A 23,643-nucleotide genomic window follows, 5' to 3' on the forward strand; every position below is an offset into this window, starting at 1 on the left:
TGCCTGACCTGTCTTCGGACTCCTGTTGGACTCCTCTGTGGACTGAAACTGGATCTGCCTCCTGACTTCGACATGGATTGTCCTGCCTTTCTTCGTCTGCTTGGATCTCACCTCCTGCCAATTCTGCAGGCTTCTAGACTTGGTCTTGTCAGCTGACCGACTGAAATCATCCTCATTCTCTGGGCACGGACTGAACTTAACTATAGACGTTCCTGCTTTAGACGCAATGCCACTGATACCGCAGACCCACTGCCCGTTGTTCGAAAAAACGCTTTTTCAGGTATTCGACTGTCTGTCTTGCCTGAATTCTGAGTCATTAATATAATAACAATTTTTAAAGAAATGTTTACTTGTTTTTAGACCGTTTTTGCAGTGCTGAGTCACATGACTCATTGAGAGAGAAATCATACCCACTAAATACAGAAGTTTTTGAGAAGAGAAGCGTGGAGCAACGATACCATACCAGGTGCTAAATATTGACCTAAACATAATTTCCAAATAGGATGATACTTGGGTCAAAGGTTAAGCAGTGTTGCTTTATAGTCCAATTAAAGATGACAAATAACCCAGCTGTCATGTTTCTGAACTGTGGGAGAAATCTGGAGAATCTGAGCAAGCATGAAGAGAACATGCACACTTGTAGCTTCTTAAATCAAGGCAACAGCGCCACCATCAACAACAATTTATCTCTCACATTGTTATTAATGGTGAATCTATCATTTGCTTAATGCATAACTAAAGAGCGTCTCCCTTGTTTTCTTTTTCTGTTTGTGTCGTATCTTAATAAGTCATGAAATCGGCCATTCCAACATCATAATTCACCGAAATATAAGGCACTGTTTGGTTGACAAACGTGAGGATGATGCGTGCAGCACCCTCAGGTTATAAGCTGAAGTAAAAATGTCACTGACCTGGGTGGGAGAAAACTAGATAGTGTCTGTAAGTAGGTCTAGGGGAAAGATTACCTGCATTGGTTAGTGAGTGAGTAGTGAGCTGTAAAATATCAGATATCAGCTGAATTTCCATTATAGTGCATCCCTACTTAAAATATAGCAAACTGAACTACGAATGTAGAAACAAAACATTTATATTTTCAGATTAGAAAAATCAGAGAACATACCTGCTGCTTCATTAGGTCTCTAACACAAATCTTAGACCAATAGATAGAAGGTACACCATCGTCCTACCATCACAAACATACACATGTGGAACATTGCCCTGAATGCTTAAAGTCGTATGGAAGCGGCTGTTCCAACCGTTGCATTTCTGAATTCTCCCAAGTGTTGCACAGTTTTACACGAGTGAATAAAGTGAATGTGATTGTGATTCGATTATCAAGGGGGCGGGATTGTTGTGGCAGAAAGTTTGCAAGCACGTTTGGTTGTGGCCAGTTTCTCTGAAGTATCTTACTAACCAGTTAGCAGCTTAGTGCTAATGGGCTCCCAATGGGAAATTCCATTGGGACCAAGTAGCACTAAATTGGTGACTTAGAAACAACACTGTCAAGGATGCTGCTTCAGCAAACCTGATTTTGGTTCATTGCCGAACTGCAATCATCTGAACCAGGTGGGTTAAAGCAGATAGTGTCCCTTCAGAACCAGGATGTTTGAGGTCTACCAGGGCTGTGAGTTCCCTCCAAGACTCAAATGCATATCCGATGTTGACCGCAGGCTACAGGCTTATTGAATCATCAGTGCTGAACTACTAAGATGTCAGTCTGCTCATGAAACAATGTTTTAGTCGTAAAGTGTCTATTGAAAAGGCTAATTTAAAGATATTTTTCAGTAAAAACTTACATAATGCCTCTTTAATGAGCTCAGTACAGCAGGTCAGACCATTTACTGCAACTGCTCTGTCATCAAATGATGCTTCTAAATTTTATTAATTTAACATCCTTCCACATCATATCAAATTTATTAATAAAGCACTTCCAGCACTCAACAGGACCAGTGTTATACACGATCATAAGATACAAATAATCGATCATAAAAACAAAGTGGTGCATAAAAGTAGTAATAAAATAATACAATAAACACAGTAAGACAAAGCTCAGCTCAGATTGTGTTAAAAGCCAAGGAAAAGAAATGGGTCTTAAGAAGAGATTTAAAATCAGAAAGTTAAGAGGCCCGTCTAATGGAAACATGAAGGTCATTCCACAGCTTAGGGGCTTCAGCAGAAAAAGCACGGTCTCCTCTGAGCTTGTTTTTTGTCTTTGGCCCCCTCATTAACAACTGGTCAGCTGATCTAAGGAAACGAGGGGGTGTGTAGGGATGAAGCAGCTCAGACAGGTAGGGAAGGGGAAGACCATTAACAGCTTTAACAGCAAATAAAAGTATTTTAAAATCAATCCTTAAATGTACTGGCAGTCAATGTAAAGAGTCTAAAACAGGGAGAATATGATAAAATGCTAGAAGACGTGCAGCAGCATTCTTCACCCACTGAGGCTTGGAAATACTTGAATCAATGATGTCCTTTAAAGTGATTTACAGTTAGGGATGGGCGATATGTTTTCGTGTGCGATATATCGTCAAAGAAATTCCTCATGGTAACAATTTGTCATCTCGCGATAAAAACGATAAACTCCCGCCGGTGACGTGTACTGGGCGTGACACACCTGCAGTCCAACCCACATGCGAGCCATGCGCAAACAACAAGCATGGCGGAAGGTGGAGGAGAAGTGCCGCAAGACCTGGTTCCTAAAAGAGGCTCCAGCTCTGTTATCTGGAACTGGTTTGGATTCAAAAAGTCTGATACGGAGCAGAAAGTCGTATTATGCAAAGTTTGCAGACAACCTGTGACGACAAAGGACAGCAACACTACAAATTTATTTCACCACCTAAAACACAAACACAAACCGGAATATGAAGCTAGTCAGAAGATGCGCTGCGATGCAGCAGAAGCCTCGACGAAAACCTCTTTTAAGAAGCCAACTGCCACTCAAACAAAACTTGCCGACGCGTTTTCTCACTCCACACCGTATGATAGCCAAAGCAAGCGATGGAAAGAGTTAACAGAGGCCGTTGCGTTTTGCCTGGCTAAAGATATGTTGCCGCTTCAATCTGTGGAAAAGGAGGGTTTCAGGCGTATGGTCCACAAAATGGACGCACGATATAAGATGCCTTCACGGAAATATTTTTCCAAAACAGCCTTGCCTAAGATGTATGACGACTGCCGTGATGGGCTACAAGCGAAGCTATCAACAGTGACGTTTTTTGCTTCAACCACAGACATGTGGAGCAGCCGAGCGACTGAGCCATACATCAGTCTTACGGTGCACTACATAACGGATGACTGGAGTTTAAATAGCAGCTGCCTACAGACAAGTTTTTTCCCGGAGGACCACACGGGTGAAAATATTGCGAGTGGTTTGAAACAATTTTTACAAGAATGGAAACTTGACGAGGCCAAACAGGTGTGCCTGACCACGGACAGTGGGGCCAACGTTGTCAAGGCAGTCGCGTTGAACAAGTGGACAAGGCTGTCCTGCTTCGGACATAATCTGCACATTGCTGTTGGTGAGTAAATCTCATAATGTCTCCTTTCTTCTTATTTCTGAGTGTTCTAATTTGTGTGCATTATTTTTATTCAACAGTACTACTTGCAATTAATTGTGTTTAAGGTCACAGCTTATGTTTTCTATCGATTTTTTTTTTTCATTCTTCCTGCGCACTCCAAAGTTCTAATCTATACTTGGCATCTACCGTTGCTAAACAACAGCAAGATGAGCGGTTTAACAAAGCCTCTGTTAAGAGCATTTTTGCTGAAGCTAAAAGTTTTTTTCTTTTAACCTGTGTCCTCATGAGCAGAATTCCATTGCACTGGGACGCTGGTACATATGGAGGACCAACTCTGCCATATTTAAAAATAAATACAGAAATAAATGCTCAATAAATAAATAAGCATACAATTAATTGCCAACAAAAACACAATCAACAAATAAATATAAGTAGAAATTAAATTATACAGTGAGACATAAATGTATATAACTCTTTTAATTAGCTTCTTTATTTATTTGCCTTTGTAATATTTACCTTATTTGTTTTTTTGTCCTTTATATTTTTTTTTTACATTTCTGCCTGCCCTTTTTACATTTCTTTTTACAATCGTGATGTGTAATATTACCATGTTTAACAACATATCGCCCAATCAGAAATTAGGAAATCAATTTACTGACAGACATGATTAATATCACACAATTCTGGAAGCATGTATGAATTATCATTCATTGTTTTGGTTTTTGTGTGTGTGTGTTTTCCCCCAGAGAGAAGCATGAGGGACAGCAGGATTGACAGAGCTGTGGGAGTCAGCAAGAAGATAGTCAGCTTGTTTTCACATAGCTGGAAAAGGCAACGTGCTCTTAAAGCTGCACAAGAGGAGCTTGGACTTCCTCAACATAAACTGGTGACCGAATCTCCAACACGATGGGGCTCCAGGCAGAGGATGATTCAGCGGCTTCTTGAACAAGAAAAGGCCATCACACAAGTCCTGGCTGCTGAACGGTCAACCAGGCATCTGGTGCTGAAGTGGCAAGATGTTGACGTTCTTGATGCTGTCAGCAAGGCATTAGGACCTCTGCTTGATTTCACAGATGCCCTCTCTTCAGAGAGTTATGTGACAGTGTCATGCCTGAAGCCTATTCTTCACCTTTTCAGTAGCAAGCTTCTACAGGAGAAGGATGAAGATTCTGATCTCACCAAAACCATCAAAAAGTCAGTACTGGACTATCTGACAACAAAATACAGTGACCCAGATGTTGTGGAGCTGATCAACATGGCATCATTTCTGGATCCACGCTTTCGTACACAGCACCTAAGTCAGGAAGAGATCCAGGTCATCAAAGCCAAAGTGGTCACAGAGGGGGAACCTGTGTCTGCCATGCCAAGTGGCCCTGCTGCTGCTGCTGCTGCCGCCTCTGAAACATCACCACAGTCTGCTGAAACAGGCCAGGGTCAAGAAACTGAGGACAAACAACAGAGGAAGAAACAGAGGAAGAGTCTGGGAAGCTTTCTGAAACAAGCAGCTGCTGCTGAAGTCTCCACCAGTGTCTCTTACAGTGACAGAGTTGAGGCCGAACTAAGCAGTTATTTATTTGGACAACTGGCAGACAGTGAGAGCGATCCACTTGCATGGTGGAAAGTGCATGAGGTGAATTTCCCTCTGATGAGTCAGTTAGCAAAGAAGTACCTGTGCATCCCTGCAACAAGTACAGCCTCAGAAAGGGTCTTCAGTGCTGGAGGTAATGTGGTAACTTGCCAGCGATCTCTTCTGAAACCAGCCAGTTGATATGCTGGTCTTTCTAACCAAAAATCTAAAGGTGTAAGGCACATACAGATGCTCCTGTCAGCCTTATTTATACACTGCTGCACAGAGAAGAATTTCAGTTTTTATATTCTTTTTAATTTTATTGAAATTATTTATTTTTATTTCATTGTTTAGCATGCTGACGATGCTGCTAGTCTTATTTTTACATTTTTGCACAAAGTATTTCAGGTTTTACATGTTTGTTGGAATTTATTGACATTATTTCTATTTTATTATTTAGATTTTTCTGTTTTTTTCCCTTTATTTATCATGCCATTTGCACATTTTTTTGTTTTAATTTTCAGTGAAATACTTTTAAGTTCTGTTTCTCAATTTATCAGGTTGTATTTACAGTTGCACTACTTTGAAACTTTTATAAGCCAAGTTGTATTTGCTGTGTAGCATTTAAATAAATGTCAAATTTGTTCTCATATTTCAGGCTTGTTTGATTGGTTTGATATATTAGGCTGATATTGTGTTTTTGTTTTGTTTTTTATCGTCACTTATCGTTATCGTGGTAAAACCTAGAAATTATCATGATAAATTTTTTAGTCCATATCGCCCATCCCTATTTACAGTAATCCAGTAACTATGGCGGTTATGGGAGAGTGGCGGCCTAGTGGGTAAGGCATAGAACTTGGAATCCTGAGGTTCTGAGTTTGAGCCCCACTCCCACACTGGGTCTTAACCCCACACTGCTCCCTAGGCGCCTCATGATGGCAGCCCACTGATCCCCAGGGGGATGGGTTAAACACTGAGGTAAATTTCTCCATTCTCCAATCCAATAAAGTTTAATTATAAAGTTCAATCCAGCTGAGTGGTTACAAACGGATGGACCCCTGTTTCAAAATGCTGAGGTGAAAGAATAGATTTAACCTTAGCTAGCTGCCTCAAGTTGAAGAAGCAGGATTTTACAACAGCTCTAATGTGAGATTTAAACTTCAGACAAGCATCTGTTTTAACACTAAAAGTCCCGGAGATACGAGAATTTTCGTCAGCCTGCAGTCCCTCCGCAGTAGTTATCAACTCATGAATCCCTTTTCAGATGTAAATGCCCCATTAGTGCTGTGGCTGGAGAAACATTCCACTCACTTCAGTTTCGGTTTTAGCTCAAGTCTCTCTCTTTGAGAGTGTTTTACCTAAGAGCCTGGGGGGTGGGGGGTGGAATCATATCTGTGATTAACCCCTACATTGGTAATAAGTAGTGTTGCGCCGATGCCATCTTTCGGCCCCGGCACAGATACCCGATGCCTGGCTGTGCCGTATCGGCCGATACCGATACCATATGTTTGAAATTGGCGTGTGTCTTTGTATATAGATGAAGAACTGCATACTACTTGGATGTAAAATAATTGCCATCATGGCTTTGTGAAGCTGCTGCCTACCTTTGTGAAGCAGGAAAAAGACTAATACAAAGTGAATCCAGTAGAACTTTTTATGCCTACCTGGAATGGGAGACAATAGTTGAATAAACTTTTGGCTCACAAAATGGTATCGGTGCCCTATTTGTTGGTACTCACCGATGCCATCATATTAGTGCTGGATAGAGGCCCTGCCCGATACTGGTTTCGGTATCGGTTACACACTAGTAATAATAGGCCCAACATACTGGGCTAAAGAACCAGTGAAAGTCAGGGAATCATCACTGGAACTACCATAATAACCACCTCTGTTTTTCCTTATTGGGTTTCATCCTTTGCTTCATAAACATATTCAAAGTTTTCTCTGGATGTGGATGAAATTATAGTTTTGGTCAAATCAATGTATTTGCTATAATAAGCATCAAACACCTGTCCAGCTCTAAATCTGCAAACATTTTATAATGTGTTTATATTCGATTAGGTTTGAAATTTGCTTAAATTCATGCAGGAACAAAAATATCTGACAAATAAATTAGCATTTTAACATTTACTTTAGACCGATGTTAACAGGATCTACTCTCTGTTGTTTGTTTTTCTTTTCTTTTGTGGTTTCATGTTTAACTTATTTATGTTGGGTTTGATACAGTCAAATTGAAGAAGGCTCCCTGGGTCGTACATGAACCTGGAGAAGACCCACAGAGATGAGAGAAAGCTCAGATTGTCCATCAGAAGGACTGTTTAGGAGCAGAGATCTGCCTCGCTGACCCCGACTTAACCCTCCCTGCTCCAACTCCTCAACAGAAACAAAAACACACAGAGTAACTCACAACGTCTCCAGGCTGTGGAGTCCGTGGAAGCAGTTGGTGCCCATGGAAACGATCCTATTGTTGTTGAGATGCCTGCAGAGAAAGCGAGAAAAACTGATGGACTAATGAAGGGGACAAAGACTGAGTATGTGTCTTTTTAAAAAGGGGCCCTGAGGCCCTCTCAAGAAGGTTTTTTCTTTTGGTAATTTCATGCAAATTAGCTTCAAGCCGATTGGACAAAAGAAATGACAGCGGACTTCAATGACGCCGCTCTGAATGCGATCACACGGACACAAACGGGGAGCTTGCATGTTATTAAAGAGGTAACGTGGACAGACAGGGAGGCAAATAGCTTTCAACATCTCCTGATTTAGTTTTCACATCTTACATATTTTATATTCTGAACAGCAAACATTCAGTAGATTCAATCTGTAACAATTAGATCATCATTAAAGTTAGTATTTAGCCACAAGCGTAAACAGTCATAAATCTCAGCCATTTATATTAATTTAGCATAAATTAATGCATCAATTCAGCATTACAGACAAAAAAAATATTGTTTTTAGGAACAGAGACTGTAGCCCCATTTAGACACGACCTTCTGAAAACCCATCCATGCTGAGTTCGGACCGAGCTTGGATCAATTATCGTGCTGAGCTCAGTTCCCTACGACCGATTTACACACCACGCTAGCACGGTTTGTCGCCTCTTAGTGGCGATATATGGTACTACTGCTCTCTAGAGGGAAACAAGCAAATCAACATGGCAGCGCCCGTAACATTCATGAAGTTTGATTATAATTGTGATATTTCGTTGTTTGCGGAGAGTCAGGCTTTTGGGAAGTGGATACGACAAACGATAGTCTAATCAGGGCTTGCAGACGGAGGAAACAACAACAGACGTTGAGGTTTATCACACTGCTAAGCAGAATCATCACTGGAAATTGTGTGGCACGGTAGGGACCGACCCGGGTTCGAGAAAGGACCCGTGATCCTTTTGCCGCATGTCTGTTCCCCTCTCTGTACCCCCTTTTCAGTCAGCTTACTTTGCAAAAACGAGCAACTAGTGCCGCAAAAACCCTTTATAAAAAAAAACAAAAAACAAAAAAAAAACATGGCTGCTCTAATGGAAGTCTGATGGAGGAATGGGCCAATATACGAGCTTCAGTGAGAGCAAACCTGGTAAGTAGAGTTGTCAACTCCCTGAAAAAAAAAAAAAAAGGGACACCTCATGTGTGTGCCAGCTGATTGCCTTTATCCCTCCTGGCCTGGTGATTGTTTGCTAGCTCCCCTTTGTGTGTGAAATAATTTTTTTTAACTATTTGACTCAAATCTGCATTAAATTAGAAGCATATTTGTGGGTGACATGAACACATGGAAAACAAATTATTATCCAGCTATTCACTTTAATACAAAATAAACTTTGCTGAATAAAATAAGTATCTCAAACATAAGCCTGTCCTGCTCAACTTTAAACTGTAAAATTGAACATAAAACAATAAATAAATAGTGAAACTTTTTGGTGCAACAGCAAACTTGGGAAAACTTGTAAACATATTTGTGCCTTGAATGCAATGACTTTAGGCTACAAAAACAGGCTAAAAAAAATCATTAGCTCGATGCCACATCATTTGGCGATAGCCTTATTTTTCCACTTGTATGTCCTCCGTGCTCTTGCAGCATTTCAATTACTACGTTTGTCCCCCATACTGCTCTGTCGTCTCCTTGAGCAACACTTGGCTCGACCAATGGGATGAGGGTATTCTGGATCGTTACATATATGTTGGTCATTGGTCACAATGCAGGACAGAGCCCGGGAACAAGTTTACCGTAAGTTTTGTATCTAATGTGCCCTGGTTCTTCATTTTCCATTTGCTTTTTACTGGTTATTTTTTTTACTCTCAAATTAATACGGGACAACGTGCGTTCCTTTTCCACTAAATACGGGACAGGTACTTTTATTTCTAAATACAGAACGATTCCGTTTTTAAGGGACGGTCGGCAACCCTACAGGTGAGTGACAGAGGAAACCTCTGGCGTTTCCAATAAAGGTAAGGCTACAAAGAACTGAGTTGAACTTATGATTCTGACCTTTGTTTTTAGATATAGTTGTACTCTAACCGAAACTCTGGGTCATCAATCTGTTCTGATTGGAATATGTTGAGCCGGCTGCAAATTTATAATTTTTTTGTAAACTCTGCTTCAAATGAGATGATGGTTTATTTCAGGTGAAATTTAGCGCAGGTGTTGAGGTGAAGGTGAGACACCAGAAATGACACTTTGCAGAACAGCTCACGCTGATCTGCCGCATTGATGCATTCATTTATACAGAAGGAGTTGTGTAAAATAAATGTTTTATTTTATTCTCTCGTTAAAAAAAAAGTAGAAATTGTTCCGTCTGTGAATAATCTGATAAAACCTTTAAATGGGTGTTTTGAACTGTAAACGTTTTTCTGTTGCTGAAGATGTTTTTGTATGGTTTACTGGTGAACGTTCCTCAGACTGCATCACATTCTGCACCCCATTAAAACCCCAGCATGCGTTTCTTTTACGTACAGAACCACCAGGCGACCCAACTTGCTGAATGCGTCGTCCGGGACGTGAGCGATGTGGTTGAGGGCCAGCGTCATGGCCTGCAGGGTCGGCAGCTCTTCCAGAGCCTCGACCGGGACTTCGGTCAGAGAGTTGTCATCCAGCCAGAGGTGGCGAAGCGACCGCAGTCCAGAGAAACAGCCGGGTGGGACGTTGACGATGTGATTGGCATCCAGACGGCTGTGAAGTTCACACACAGATAGAAAGCTCTGCATTAAGGCATCTCTAAATAGTTTGAGATTTAGGTTTCTTTTCAACAAATCTAAAGTCAAGCAGGAGATTTGAAGTGGTTCCAGGAACAAACAGGAAACGTCTTCCTCTCTAAGCCCTCCTAGAAGAGGTCCGCACTCACTTACCGCACAAAATGAAAGGCTTCACTAAATCTGAAGTAGTTTAAGAGGAAAATGAGTGTTTAGAGTGTTTGATTAGTAGCAGAGGAATGATCGGCAGGCTGCTCAACAGCCTCTTCAGCAGCCAGACAGCTCTCAGGTCCCACTAACGAGATTTTATCAGGATACCGTTTCTATGGAAAGCTTTTTTCAAACATAACATAATTAGAAACCAATTTCTATTCTAACATTTGCCTCATTTGTTTCTCTTTAGCTTTCTTCACTCATTTTTTTTCTTTTTGCAAAGACTGTTTTCTAAGAACATGAATCTTTGTGTTCCTTCTTTAGGAAGTGAATTCTGTTTCATTATTTTTAGAAGCAAAGAACATGTTTTGTAAATGCAAAAAAAGAAAAAAAGAAATAAAAGCATTTTGTGAAAGTAAATTTAACAAAAACTAAAAGTGAAACTTCGAAAAACTTCATTGAAAAAAGTTTTTCAATTGTTATCTTTTTCAAATTTCATTTTTTAGACTGATTTTATTTAGTTTATTTGCATTCTTTCCACACCGTTTCATAATTTAGACCAGAGGTCACGGATTAGCAGACTACGGTCCGGATCCAGACCCAACTTGATTTAAAACATTAAAAAATTAACGCATGTTGTCTGACAACAGTGTCTAACTTTGCTTGCGCCTCTTCTCCTGTTAATACGGTAAAGCCTTTCAGAGCGTCAGCACCAGGCTACACGTGATACAAATGATCCAATGAGCTGCTGTCAGTCTGGGTTGCTGCTGCTGCTACTTTTAGACACAGCAGGCAAACCTGTGACAAGCCGGGCTATGGGAAACAAGGAGAAGATGATGAGAAAAAGACAGCAGAGAAAAGGCTGATTTATACTTCGAAACTAGGTCGTCTGCGTGGGTGTAGGGGTGAACGGAGAGACGTCCCCGCCCCCTCCACAGACACTCTGCTGCACCTCTACCAAATTGTAGGTGACCGCAGACAGGAGGCCGGCTTGTTTTGTTTGAATGACCACAATTGCGGAAAATTACTCGTGAAGATGGACCAGCTAGAAGAGCGAGGTGCACAAGAACGCTGAGACCCTTTTTCCACCTGGATTCCCGCTCTTTTTCACCCTCATGTCCCTCCGTTGTCGGACAATCTTGCCCCCACTTCCTCATTGCCTCGGCCGTATCTAGACCCACAGCTAGTTCCTGATTGTCTTACGTTGTGGCACAGACCACGCTTCAAAATTGAGCATAAATCTGCTGCAGGGAGTATAACCAGCCCTAAAGTGTGACCCACTGGAAGAACTGCGGTGAACTGGTAAAAGAGAAGTGAAATGGCATGTTCAAAGGTGATGAGGATGTTTGGCTCAACCTGCTGCTGTGAAGCAGGTTTCTCCACCATGAACAGAATCAAAAATAAATATGGATCCAGGCTCAAAATGAGCTCCTTGATATGTGCTTTAGAATGGCTTTGTCTCCATTCAAACCAGGTTTAAAGCCTTGCAGGGCAGCATAAAGCCCACTGCCAACATTAAGACAGAATAAAATAACAAACGGTCAGTCAGTTCAGGTGTTTTATAAAATATGGGAATCAGGAAATTGTCTATACAGCAAACTGAACGATTGTTGTTCTCTAATTCAAAAAACACTTTAGATTTTAAAATGGTAAAAATTTTCTATTTTTTTATTTTAAAAGTCAATGTATAACATGAATACATAAAAACCTGCATGTTATTTCAGTGGTTTTTCTTCTTTCTCCTTCTTATTCTGTTTAATGTAACGGATTATAACAAAAAATGTCTCCGGAACTTTACTGCTTGTTGATTTTCTTCATTCGGAACCCGCTGATTTTTAATTGGTTAAGGTTTTCACATCACTGTTGCAGCTCTGCCTCCTCTGACACACAAGACGTGGGGAACAACTTCCTGTTCTAGTTAGCACAACAGTTCAAGCTCTGATTGGATGGTTTGTAAACAATGTTATGCCACAGGACTTTTACTGGATTTAGGTCTTGGTTACCCCTGCTGTAAACCATACCATTTTAATAGATAAAACAATTATTTCTCCCCAGTCCTTTATATCCAGTGGGACTAGGAGTTAATAGCCTGGGATCCAGGCCCTGCTTCAGGCTTTTCTGGTAGCAACAACATATCTCAGGCCTTTGCTTTTATAAATAATAATTTCTGTGAAAGCAGGAGTCGCCTTTCTTTATTAATGTGGCTCTGCCTCCTATGGCTTTATAAAACCCAACAAGGCTTTCATTTGGCTGCAGAAACATGTAAAGAGCTTTGGGTTTGTCTGAGCGTCCATCCTAACAAAGGCTCCTCTGTTTGGACACAGAGAGACGAGAAGGATGGGACTTCACATAATCGTCCATCAGATAAATTAGAGACTTTCGTCCTAAAGACATCTCCGTTCTTAAAGCCTTATTGAAAAACACACACACATAGACACACACGGGTACAGTTTCAGTATAATTACTGTGTATAATCAGGCTGAGAGAACCACACTGTCTGCTCCATAGGTTATCATGGGTGTGTGAGTTTGGGACAATCTTTTCCTGTGAGTTTAAAGGATGAAATAAGCTGAAATGTAAGGCCACTGATATTCCTAAACAATGTGGTGCATTCACAACCAAAGCATTTCCAGTGTTCACCAAACGCACGTTCAGCAGCCCTGCGCTGCAAAGCCGTGTGGCGGATGCGTCCGGCGACGTTTGTGATGGATTTGCATTGTGTCCCTACCCTCAATGGTAAAGTCAGTAATGATTCATATTTTTTATTTCAACCGTTGCGTATATTAGCTGCGACGTACAAATCAAGATGCTATGAACCGAAAAAATTTGATTGACAGTTGATATATGATTGGCCGAATTTAGGTGTTCAAGCTGACGTATAACTAACTGGCCTGCATAAAATAACAAATAAAACACAGGTTTCAAGCAGGGTTCTTTTTTTTTAATAGAAGTTTTCTAAATTTTGGAACAATATCGTCTGATAAAGAGTATATTTATAAACATGTTTAAGCCAGAATAATTTGACATTTAAATATGATTTCCCTACGACTTGAATATAAATCTGGCTACTCTAAAAACTGCCATTCATGCTTAAAAAAACTATTCTGCAAAGAAGAGTTGGAGAAAAAAAGCCTAATTTCCAGTTACTGCCAAGTTGGATGGATTGTTTTTCTCTTAGTCAATAAAATCCTTAAATTTCAAATGCTTCTATGTTATTTACATATTCTTGTCAGATATTACTGTAATAAGCAGGGGCATGAAATGGTTAACATGGTGTTGGAAAATAAAGAGATTCCAGTCTTTTTATCAAATAAAAATGGAGGATAAATTACAAATTTGTTATTTAAGGAAACAAATATTGTTGCATCGAAGCAGAACTAAAACCTTCGTAAAGGAACAAAGCCAAACATGTCTTACAGTGACTGAAGGTTGTGAAGGTTGTTAAAGGCTTCAGCAGGAACAGAAGTCAGCTGGTTGTTCTGCAGCATACTGTAAAAACAAAAACATTAAAAATTTAGTAAAGAAACAGAAAAAAAAGCTGCATAGCAGTTAATTTTCAGCGTGAAAAGAAAAATGAATGAATCTGAACTCAAATCTTGTAGGAATTATCCTTTTGAAAACCTCCACAGTGATAAGAAGTGTTGGATTATAAACATCTGAGAACTTACAGCACTTTTAGGTTGTAGAGGCCGTTGAACGCTCCTTTGGGGATGAAGGACAGATCGTTTCCTGCTAAACGTCTGAGAGACAGAAACAAGAACGAGAAAAGTTCTGATTTAGTCAGAAAGGTCTTCCTCTGTGCCATAGGGACTCAAGTAAGAGGAACAAAGGAGTAGATTTATAATGTTGCCTTTATTAGAAAACAACAGTGCAAACATTAATGATCCTGACAATCACTGCCCTGATTTTCACTTCATAAACATTGCTGATAAGTCCTTCATAAAACATTAATAAAATTCTCTCTTCCTCAATCCACTCGTCCATTTAAGACCAAGAAACCTTTATTACACATTTAAAAAAAATGAATAACATCCTTTTCAGGAACAATAAAAATATTGAAGTGCATTATATGTTGCTTTTCCACATTTTAACCATCAATGTCCTTCAATGATAATTAACTAAACCACAAAAATGTTGATTTTTTAGTTTCTTTTTAGAGAAAATATTGACATTTTTATGTTAAAGGGTCTAATTTCTGCCCCCTATGGATTAAAATATGGGTACTGCAGTTTAATTTTCCTAAAGGTCAGAACTGCACAGCTGTCGTCAACATCACAGCCCACGGTTCATCTGTAACGATGCGTCCAATTTACCTCCGAACTGGGAAATGAAGTAATCTCCAAGGTGATGGTATTATTTTCTGCTCATGGACACTTTTCTTCATGTTTTATATTTGGACACTGTGGCCACTGTTCCAACCATAGTAATGAAAAAAACTATGATTTAATGTTGTTCTCAGACGGTTAAATGCAAATGGAAGGCATCATGAAACAGTTTCACAGACAGAACTTTTTAAAGGATTCCTTAACCTTGTAATAAGGTATGATTTTTTTTTAGCACTTTTCCGAAAGGTAGCACTATATCTCTAGAGAAAGTAACTAAAGACATTTATCAAACCTAAGCTACCCTGGCTATTAGTGGACATAGATCCTAATTTCAAATCGTGAAAATCCGTAATGGTGTGTTCACAGTAAACGCATTTTGAGCATCAGGCTGTCTGGTTTTACATGCCAAGCCTTTTTGACTTTCAAAACACGCTTGGTGTGAATGCACCATTTGCACACTTAAGTGGAAATGTATCACTGGTCACCATGATAAGTGCTGTCTGAATACAGCAAGCAGTTAGGAGGGATGTAGAAGGAGGAAGCAGGATGCCTTCTATCATAGTTCCTTAAAGCTGAAGTCTGTAAGTTTTTAAAAATCACTTTTTTGTCATATTGGCTAAAACTGTCCCTATGCCCAGACAGCAGTACATGTGATATGTAACCTGTGAAAAAAACTGCTTCAATTGGTCCCGCCTACTGCCTGTATTTCAATCTGGAAAGAATAATTCGGGACGAGTCAAAACAACCAATCACAGCCAGAGGAGCGTCTGATGGAGTGTCAATCACAGCTCACACACGCTGAATCCCGCCCCCCCCCCTTCTGGTCGCATGCGGTAGCCGCGCAGATGCTGTGAGAGGGGTGGAGCTTGGAGGTGGGGCATGAGTGAAGCAGAGAGGGTGGGGGAGTGGCGTGAAACCTGTTTTTCTTCAAATTTTCAGTCGAAGTCTGCTCTCTTCTCAATGTTACAGACTGCAGTTTTAAGCTGGGTATACACTGTACGATTTGCTGGCCTTTTCTGATCAGGAATCGTGAGGTTTGAAATTCAGTCGGCCATTAGGGCAAATCGCTCAGTGCACAAACAGTGATTCTTCTTCTTCATCCTCTCAGATGAAAACACAGAATCATGGCGGGGGTGCAAGTGAAATGGAGTTTTTTCTGTAAAATTGACAGACCGTAGTAGCCACGTTTGCTAAGCCATGTCTTTGTTCAAATATGTCGTCATCTTTACTTTTTAGGGCTTTCAGCACAAAGTTGCACAAATTACCAAGGCAGTTTATCTCTAATGAGCTTCATTTTCCTCTTCTACTCATTTCGAGTAGCGCCATCTCACTACGGAGCTGAGTCCGATATAGTTTTTAGATGTACGGTGTGGGCAGGAGCGTCGGAGCGCAGAGTGTGAGAACATACATCGTAAGCTGTGAACTCGCATTGTACGACGAAACCCGTTGTACAGTGGGAGCTGTAGGTGCGTGAAACAATTGAAAGAAATAAAATAAAAATCACGCAGTGTATGCCCGGCCTCATGACGTTTCTATCTGCTATCAATTCATGCAATCCTTTGCTTGAGAGGATGTCTAAGCACAGCTCCTTTTACAGAGTTTAACAAAAATACATAATTTGTTATGATTATCATGTAGGAGACAAGCCAATGGACACATTAGCACCAATTCAGTACATTTGTAGTTCTTTTTTGTTTTAAGGTTGTTGTCGTCATGATCTTGGTTTGATGACTGGCTTGATTGCTCACTCATCCTGCCTTATTCTTGAGCATTTGGTGTTAGAGTTTTCTAGCGTAACTGATTGTGTTCAGATTGTTTACATCCTGACCCGTTTTGCTTTTGGACCTTCGAGCCCGTCTGCCCCTGTTCTGATCTGTTTGCCTGACCTATCTCGGACTGCTGCCAGATTCTTCTTCTGGACTGAACCTGGATCTGCCTTCTGACTTCGACATGGATTATCCTGCCTTTCTTCGTCTGCTTGGATCTCACCTCCTGCCAGTTCTGCAGCCTTGAAGGCTTCATCATCTTGACCTCTTTGTCAGCGTCCACTGCGACCGGCTGGAATAAACCTTCTCTGGGCACAGACTAAACTGTCAAACCAGGTTAGTGACTCACGTGTTCATAACCATTCTCCATCAGATTATTTTGGTGTTTCTCTCCTGCAGAGGTTTCTGCTACTGCAGATCCGGTTTTAAATAAATGCTTTTCGAATAATCCCACTGTCTGTTTTGCCTTAAATCCTGGATCCTCTGTTCTGAGCCTTGACAGTTGTAATCTGAAATAATGAAATATTGCTAAATGCTGCTTTAACATGGTGACACAGGAAAATAAGCTGGTTGGTGGAGGCCTGCGCTTTCTCAGTTCCAATTTTTCAGATTTTCCGACCTGCCTATGAGAAAGTAATAATTTAATTGTGAAGGCAACTATGACACTGGATTTATTTTAGGGCTATCGGAGTAAAGGGATGAGATTTCTAAGTGTTGTAAAACCACGTTTCTTCTTTTTCCTTATACAAATATGACAGGAAAAACCAAGCAAAAAACATGGATGTTTGTGGCTGGAAGGTGATAAAACGTGGACGAGTTCTGAATGCATTTATAGTTTTATAAGGGACCTCATCCTGAGGAGCTCTGAATTCAGGCCAGGTTTTAATTTCTGTGTTTGCAAGAATCTTCCAGTAAGCCTGGACTTCCAAAGCGGAGTAAAAACAGCGAGGGATAATGAATCCTGCAGGTCTGTTTGTTTTTCAGAGGCCATGCAGAGTTCAGCCTCTCGGAGTGCCTGCGGTGTCCTATCGCCGTAGTGACGTTTCTCATGCCGCCGTGACAAATATCACACACACACAGCTGGCAGCAGAGCAGAACATCGGCCAGAGTCATGTTCAGGTCTCAGTGAGGTCAGCCCGTCTCTCCCAGCTGCCTCGATGGTTTTTAATTTAGTCCGGCCCGGCTTTGGGAAAACGCTCATACTTGACACGACGCTGCTGGGAGGTGAGGAGAGATGAGATTACACATCGCATCCTTAAAGATATCTGATCTGCTTGCCCGCTCAGACACCCAAACTTCAGACCTCCGATGGTCACTGACCACAGATCAGATGCATTATCTACCTTTACTCATCCTCAGATATTTCACCTAATATGCTCTGCATCTTCATTCTGGATGACCAGGTGGATGTTTATGGATCACTGCAGCCATTAAAGAAGATGTGTGACTGAAATACACCAATAACCCCAAATAGGGGGGAACCGATGATTTATGTTTAGAAAAATTACTTGAAGTAGAAAAAAATGAAGGTTGATAATGATAAAAAAATATATATTAGAAGAGCTACCACATGGCAATATGGGAAATAAAAAGAAAACAGATTAGAAATTTAAAAAAGGCTTCAAATAATAAGTAGAAAACATGAATATTAAGAGTGATCAATATTGTGAATAATATTGCACAATTTATTATGTGTTTATTTCCTTTATAATTATTGAATAAATTATTTAATAATATATATTCATTTCCTAAAGTACCACTGCATGAGCTCCTCAGCAGACACTGAGTGGTGCAGAAGCCTGTTAATCATTCCTTCATGTTAGTCAGGTGAGAAGCGAGGAGACGGCTAAAACTTGCAGGACAGTGGTACCCGATGAACTGGCAAAAAACGTGCTATAAAACAATTAAAACAATTTGAAATAGATCGACAAAAAAAAAAAAATTAGTCTAAAGATAAATGCATGAAAATGAATTCCAATTAGACACTTAGAGGCATGTAAAATATGGAAACATTAAAAAAATAAAAATTATCTAAATAGAAAGGCTAAACAACCTTAGCCTTTAACAGCATTATAAGACATAAGTGATAATTTAACTTCAGGTAAAGTGAGGAAAAACAACCTCAAAAAACATGGAAGATAACAGTTATTTAGAAATCACACTTAAAAAGAACAAACAAAAACAAAACAAAACGGTGGAAAGATAGAGTCTGACCTCTAGCAATCCTCCATAATGCTCAGCTCTATGTTTTGGGAAAAACTAAACCCTTCATATCAGCTGGCACGGAGGAGGAGGGGTGATGATCTGGGCTTGATTTGTAGTTTCTTCTTTGGTTCAAACTGGGTCATCAGCAGAACAGCAGTAAATATACAATGGAATAACTGAAAATGAAAAGAATCAAGCTTGTCCAGTTAAAGTCTGGACCTCGAATGAATGGTAAGGGAGAAGAAAGCCAAAAACGTCTGCAAACCTCAAAGAACTGCAGCAAGTCAGACAAGTTTCCTCCTAAAAGATGCAAGAAAAACAACAACAAAAAAGTCCTAGACTTGTGGCTGCAGGAGGTGCTTCTCCATGCAGTAATGTCGGGAGATGAGGATTTTTATTTACCAAAAACCAGAAACCCTGACAATAAAAACAACAGCTGCAGGCCAAACAAAGCTCTGAAAAATTATTTCACACACAAAAACTTTAAGAATTAGAAACTTCAATGAAAATCTAATAATTGACACAACATAGTTCAAATACCCATTGAATACTTGCTTATATTTCACTGCTGAGATCACATATTAAGTTTCATGTGAGGTAAGATCATTTCTGCAGGAGATAAACATAAGATAAAATGACTCACAGCTCCTCCAGGAAGTGCAGGTTGGATAGAGCTCCACTGGACACCACAGTCAGGTTATTCATGCTGAGATCTCTGCAGACACAACAGATAAAAAGAAAGCACCTTTCAGCTATTTTTATTCCCATCTAATCAAGCTTTTTTAAATACAGGATCTGCATTCATAAAGTCATAAAATGACATTAAAAAGAGAATTTTAGGTTCAAATAATGCAGCAGCATAAAACAACATCTGAACACAAACAAAAACATACATCAGGAGTAAAAACAGGACCAACGACTCATGAATTATTAAAGCCGGCTCCTTAGAAACACTGAGGCCATTCAGCCAGCTTCACGTGCAAAAACATTTGGTCCCACAACCCAGACCTCCGGTAACTTTTTCCATCTCTGTGAGGGCCGTCGAGCGGGCTTTGGGCCAAAATCAGAAACTGGATGAAGAAAAAAAAAAAAAAAAAAACGGGGAGGAAAATCTACAGCTCCTTCAAAGAGTCGACAAACACCTGAGTGAGAAACAAGACGGGAGCAGAAATGACTGGAAATGGGGAGAAAACAGGAAAAGCGGGAAGGAGAGCCGGAATGAATGAATGTGGGAGGTTTCTGCAGTTTATCCTCAGAAAACCAGGATTTAAAAAATTATTCTGTCTTTAATGGGAAACAATTACCGTAGCGACCATTTTTAGGCCCATTTGTTTCCTAGAAGTAAAACCATTAAACCTGTTTTTCTATCATTTTCAAAACATTAGCATTGAGCATCTGTTGCTGCTTTAGTACTGATGAAACCTCCCGTTGCTTCTGTGTGCAAAGCTTTTTTAAATTAAAAACCTTCTAACATGAAAATTACTTTATTTTGACCTGATTTCATGACAGTCGCAGAACCGTGAAAAAAAAAAAAAAGGAAAATCACAGAAATGCTTGGATATGATGGGTTCTTGTTTTAAAAATCTCAAAATTAAATCACTGCTCTGCATCAACGGATCCACAATTAGTTGTTACAACAGAATATTTTCTATGTAAATACAAAGCAGTAAAATTACTGTAAGATTTTTAAATTTTATCCATGTAAATAAAATACTGTGACATGTAGGGTGACCAATTGCACTATACAATAAAAAGTGATTTAAATTATGCCATTGATTTATTACAAGTGGAAATAAATAAAGAATTTATCCAATATCAATTTTTTGAGCCTCGGTGTAAGTATTAATGACAGTTTAAGAGGTAAATATAATAATTTCATGATATAATAAATTCAGTTATGTTCCTGAAATCAAGCAAACCATGAAATATGTTAAATTGTCAAGCATCTATCAAAGCCAAGAAGGCGGGACTAGGACTGCTTCCACAGAAACCCTAACATCTGATTGGCTGCTTCTCACTGAGCAAAATAGTTGAAGTAATTACTGCTGAAAAAAGCATAAATAAATTTAAAAAATAAATAGCCAGTGTGTGTGTTGTGAAATCATTTCATTCCTAAAGTGTTTGACTGATTGTATCGTATAATGATGTTAAATCACCTTTTTAATTTAGTCAATGTTTCTTGGTCCAAAAACATTAGACTCAATGGGTTTAATAAGAACTCTGCACTCTGACAAAGGGGACATGTCCCCTGGACTTTTTACTGTCCAAAACCAATTTCACGTTACAGTACACATGTTTTTTAAGATAACTTAAACAATCCAGATTCTTGTAGAAAAACGTGGGTCTCAAAAGACGATAGTTGGTGAGGGAGTCTGCTGTAAATTAGGTAAATGAGTCTGCATTTATCTCTTGGGTCACGTAATCTAAAACGGTTGTAATCAGTAGAGGGCGCTAGGGCACCCCAATTACCCTAACTAAGACATAAAAAAAGAAAAAAACAAGATTTTATTTTATTTTCCAATTTGAAATATATGAGTATATATTTTTTAGATTTGCAAGATAAATATTTAATCTTTAAGTAAAGCGTTTAGTAAAGTGTCCTTCCTTTTTTCGTCAGATTGCTGACATATTTTCGGCCTAAGGCGCAAAAATCTTTGCCCATTGACTCTCGTCGTACATGCGCAGTAGCTCCTCTGCAATACAAAGGTATAGAAGAGCTCGGGGTGCAGGAGAGCTGCGACCTGAGGTAACAGGAAGTGTTTTTGCTCACCACCTTCCGCCACAGCGCAGACTTTTTGTAGGTGATTGACAGGTTAAGTCGGTGGAGTTGGAGACGTATTGGAGAGAGAGAGAGAAAAATGGTGCAAGAAACGTCCCTTTCCAGGACCCGGTTTAGCAAGAAGGCTTGGCTAACTGCATGCAGCGAGGCTAAAGCTTTATCCTACTTTCCCTGCCTCCTTTTTAAAATACCAGGATCTGACCCAGCATGGATAAAGACAGGTAGGACTGATTTAAAACACTTTCTAGAAAAGGCAAAGAATAAACAATCTGGGATTCACATGGAAAACAATATAATATAGTGTACTTTTTCTAGATGTTTGTTAGTTTGCATAGTTGCTCTTAAATAAAAATATTCTCAGAAAATAAATAGTTTTTATAAATAAAAAAAATATAAATCTGACTAATAGCTTCTCCATTATTAAACTGGCACATTCTTTTTTTGGTTCTTGGAATAATATTGGACCATGCAAAACACAGATTTACCTTCACAAAGCCTCATAAGGCCAAGATTTATGTACAAAAAGTACATAAAAGTACATGAATTCTGTTTTGTTTTTATAAATGTTTTTTTATAATGTTTGTTTGTGTTGGTATTCATATAAATATACTGGTGTGGTAACTTAGTATATGTTTGATTGGTTTTGGGTATACGTCTATTTTGAATTTATAGCCCCCTTGGAGGAAACTCCACCAGCCTCCTCTGGTTGTTATATCAGGTGTATTGGCCCATGTGCTTGCATGTGTTTGTTTGTGTTTTTGGTTATTAGGCTTGCAGCCAGAATGTCTGAAAAAAGAAAGAGACATAAGAGGATGGACCTCTCCTAAAACACCTCCACTGGCGCCATAAAGCAGCAGATCCACTTCAAGATCCTTTACCGCATTTTAAAGCTTTCAGTAACCTTGTATAGCATTTTTTTTTATTAAAAGTGCTGATAAAGCAAATGTATTATTGTTATATATTATTAATATAATCATAAAAGGAAAAAATACAATCTATAAATGTGATTTTATATATCTATGCTCATAATTGTAAAACTATGTGTTTTTAATCTACATGGATTGTTGCACCACAAATTGTCCAATTGTTCAGGTCATGCATCCAATATTTTGTCAGGAGAGCGAAAGCAGAGATGTAAGAGAAAATGGAGGAAACAAACACAGAATAACAACTAGAAAACACGCTGAACTCTGTTATATTACAAAATACTGGCATCCTCTCCACTTCTAAAATCAAACTTTCATCCATGCAAAAGAACAAATTATGAACAGATGTGGAAGCAGCTGTTTTCAACACAACAGGTTTCAAGTTTGAGACAAATGTTAGAAACAATGAAGGACTCTTGAAGAACAACAGAAACAGTGAATCCATAAAAAGTTCCTAAAATCACCACCAACATATTTATATATTGAACTACAATTCAAAAGATGAATTAAAGGAAGAAAATGAGTCAAAAGCTGAAAAACAAAAACAAAACATGTGAAAAATAAACAACAAAACACCCCTTTAGATGAGGCTTCGGGTTATGAAGATAGAATCTGATCATAATAATATAACAGCAATAGATAAAATGAGGTAACAGGATCATAAAGCTATAAACAAGCAGAACAATCGGCGATAACGGAACGCCATTAGCAGGATAAACAAAACAGAAAGAAAGGAGGAAGGTGTTGTGAAATCGACGGTGAGGAGCCGTTTTTTCCTGCTGGAGCCCGGGCCCCTCTTTATCAGAGCACCACCCCAGCTGCCAGCATTACACTACAATCATGACATCCCTGCATGTCAGGAATCTGATGTGACTTCATCTTTATTTCCCTTTTTTCTAAAACGCTGAGATCATCCAGAAACAGGAGCGCCCTTTTCTCTTCCACACTGTTATTGTTTGTGTTCAGCCATGACGCTCTTCCTCCTTTCTTTCCCTTATCGGAATCGTCTTCTTTCTATCCTCACTGATAATAATCGGCAGGTAGCTTCTCTGCACTGGAGAGGACTCGGGTCTGAAAGGGACTCAGAGACAGGCTGCCTCTGTCTCAAACGCTCCGAGGGCGTGTCTTCCTGTTGAATATACTGGTTGTTAAGGAACTTTCTCAACGCTCCATAAAGGCTGTTAATGTGTGCGAGCTTTACAACACCGTCCACAGGTAGAGCGCTGGCAC

General features: G+C 39.6%; 1 protein-coding gene across 1 annotated transcript in view; it reads right to left on the bottom strand.

Moving 5' to 3' along the window:
- Positions 1 to 23,643, bottom strand: part of LOC119796577 (leucine-rich repeat-containing G-protein coupled receptor 5-like) — a 75,570-nt gene that overhangs the window by 31,493 nt on the left and 20,434 nt on the right. The window contains exons 2-6 of the mRNA XM_038305198.1: positions 19,352 to 19,423; positions 14,081 to 14,152; positions 13,830 to 13,901; positions 10,024 to 10,239; positions 7,490 to 7,561 (exon numbers count right to left, since the gene is read on the bottom strand). Coding sequence (XP_038161126.1) covers positions 7,490 to 7,561; positions 10,024 to 10,239; positions 13,830 to 13,901; positions 14,081 to 14,152; positions 19,352 to 19,423 — 504 coding nt within the window. The remainder of the gene's footprint in view (positions 1 to 7,489; positions 7,562 to 10,023; positions 10,240 to 13,829; positions 13,902 to 14,080; positions 14,153 to 19,351; positions 19,424 to 23,643) is intronic.

The sequence above is a fragment of the Cyprinodon tularosa genome, unplaced genomic scaffold, assembly GCF_016077235.1.
Source record: "Cyprinodon tularosa strain WSP-4 unplaced genomic scaffold, ASM1607723v1 ctg552, whole genome shotgun sequence".
Classification (NCBI taxonomy): domain Eukaryota; kingdom Metazoa; phylum Chordata; class Actinopteri; order Cyprinodontiformes; family Cyprinodontidae; genus Cyprinodon; species Cyprinodon tularosa.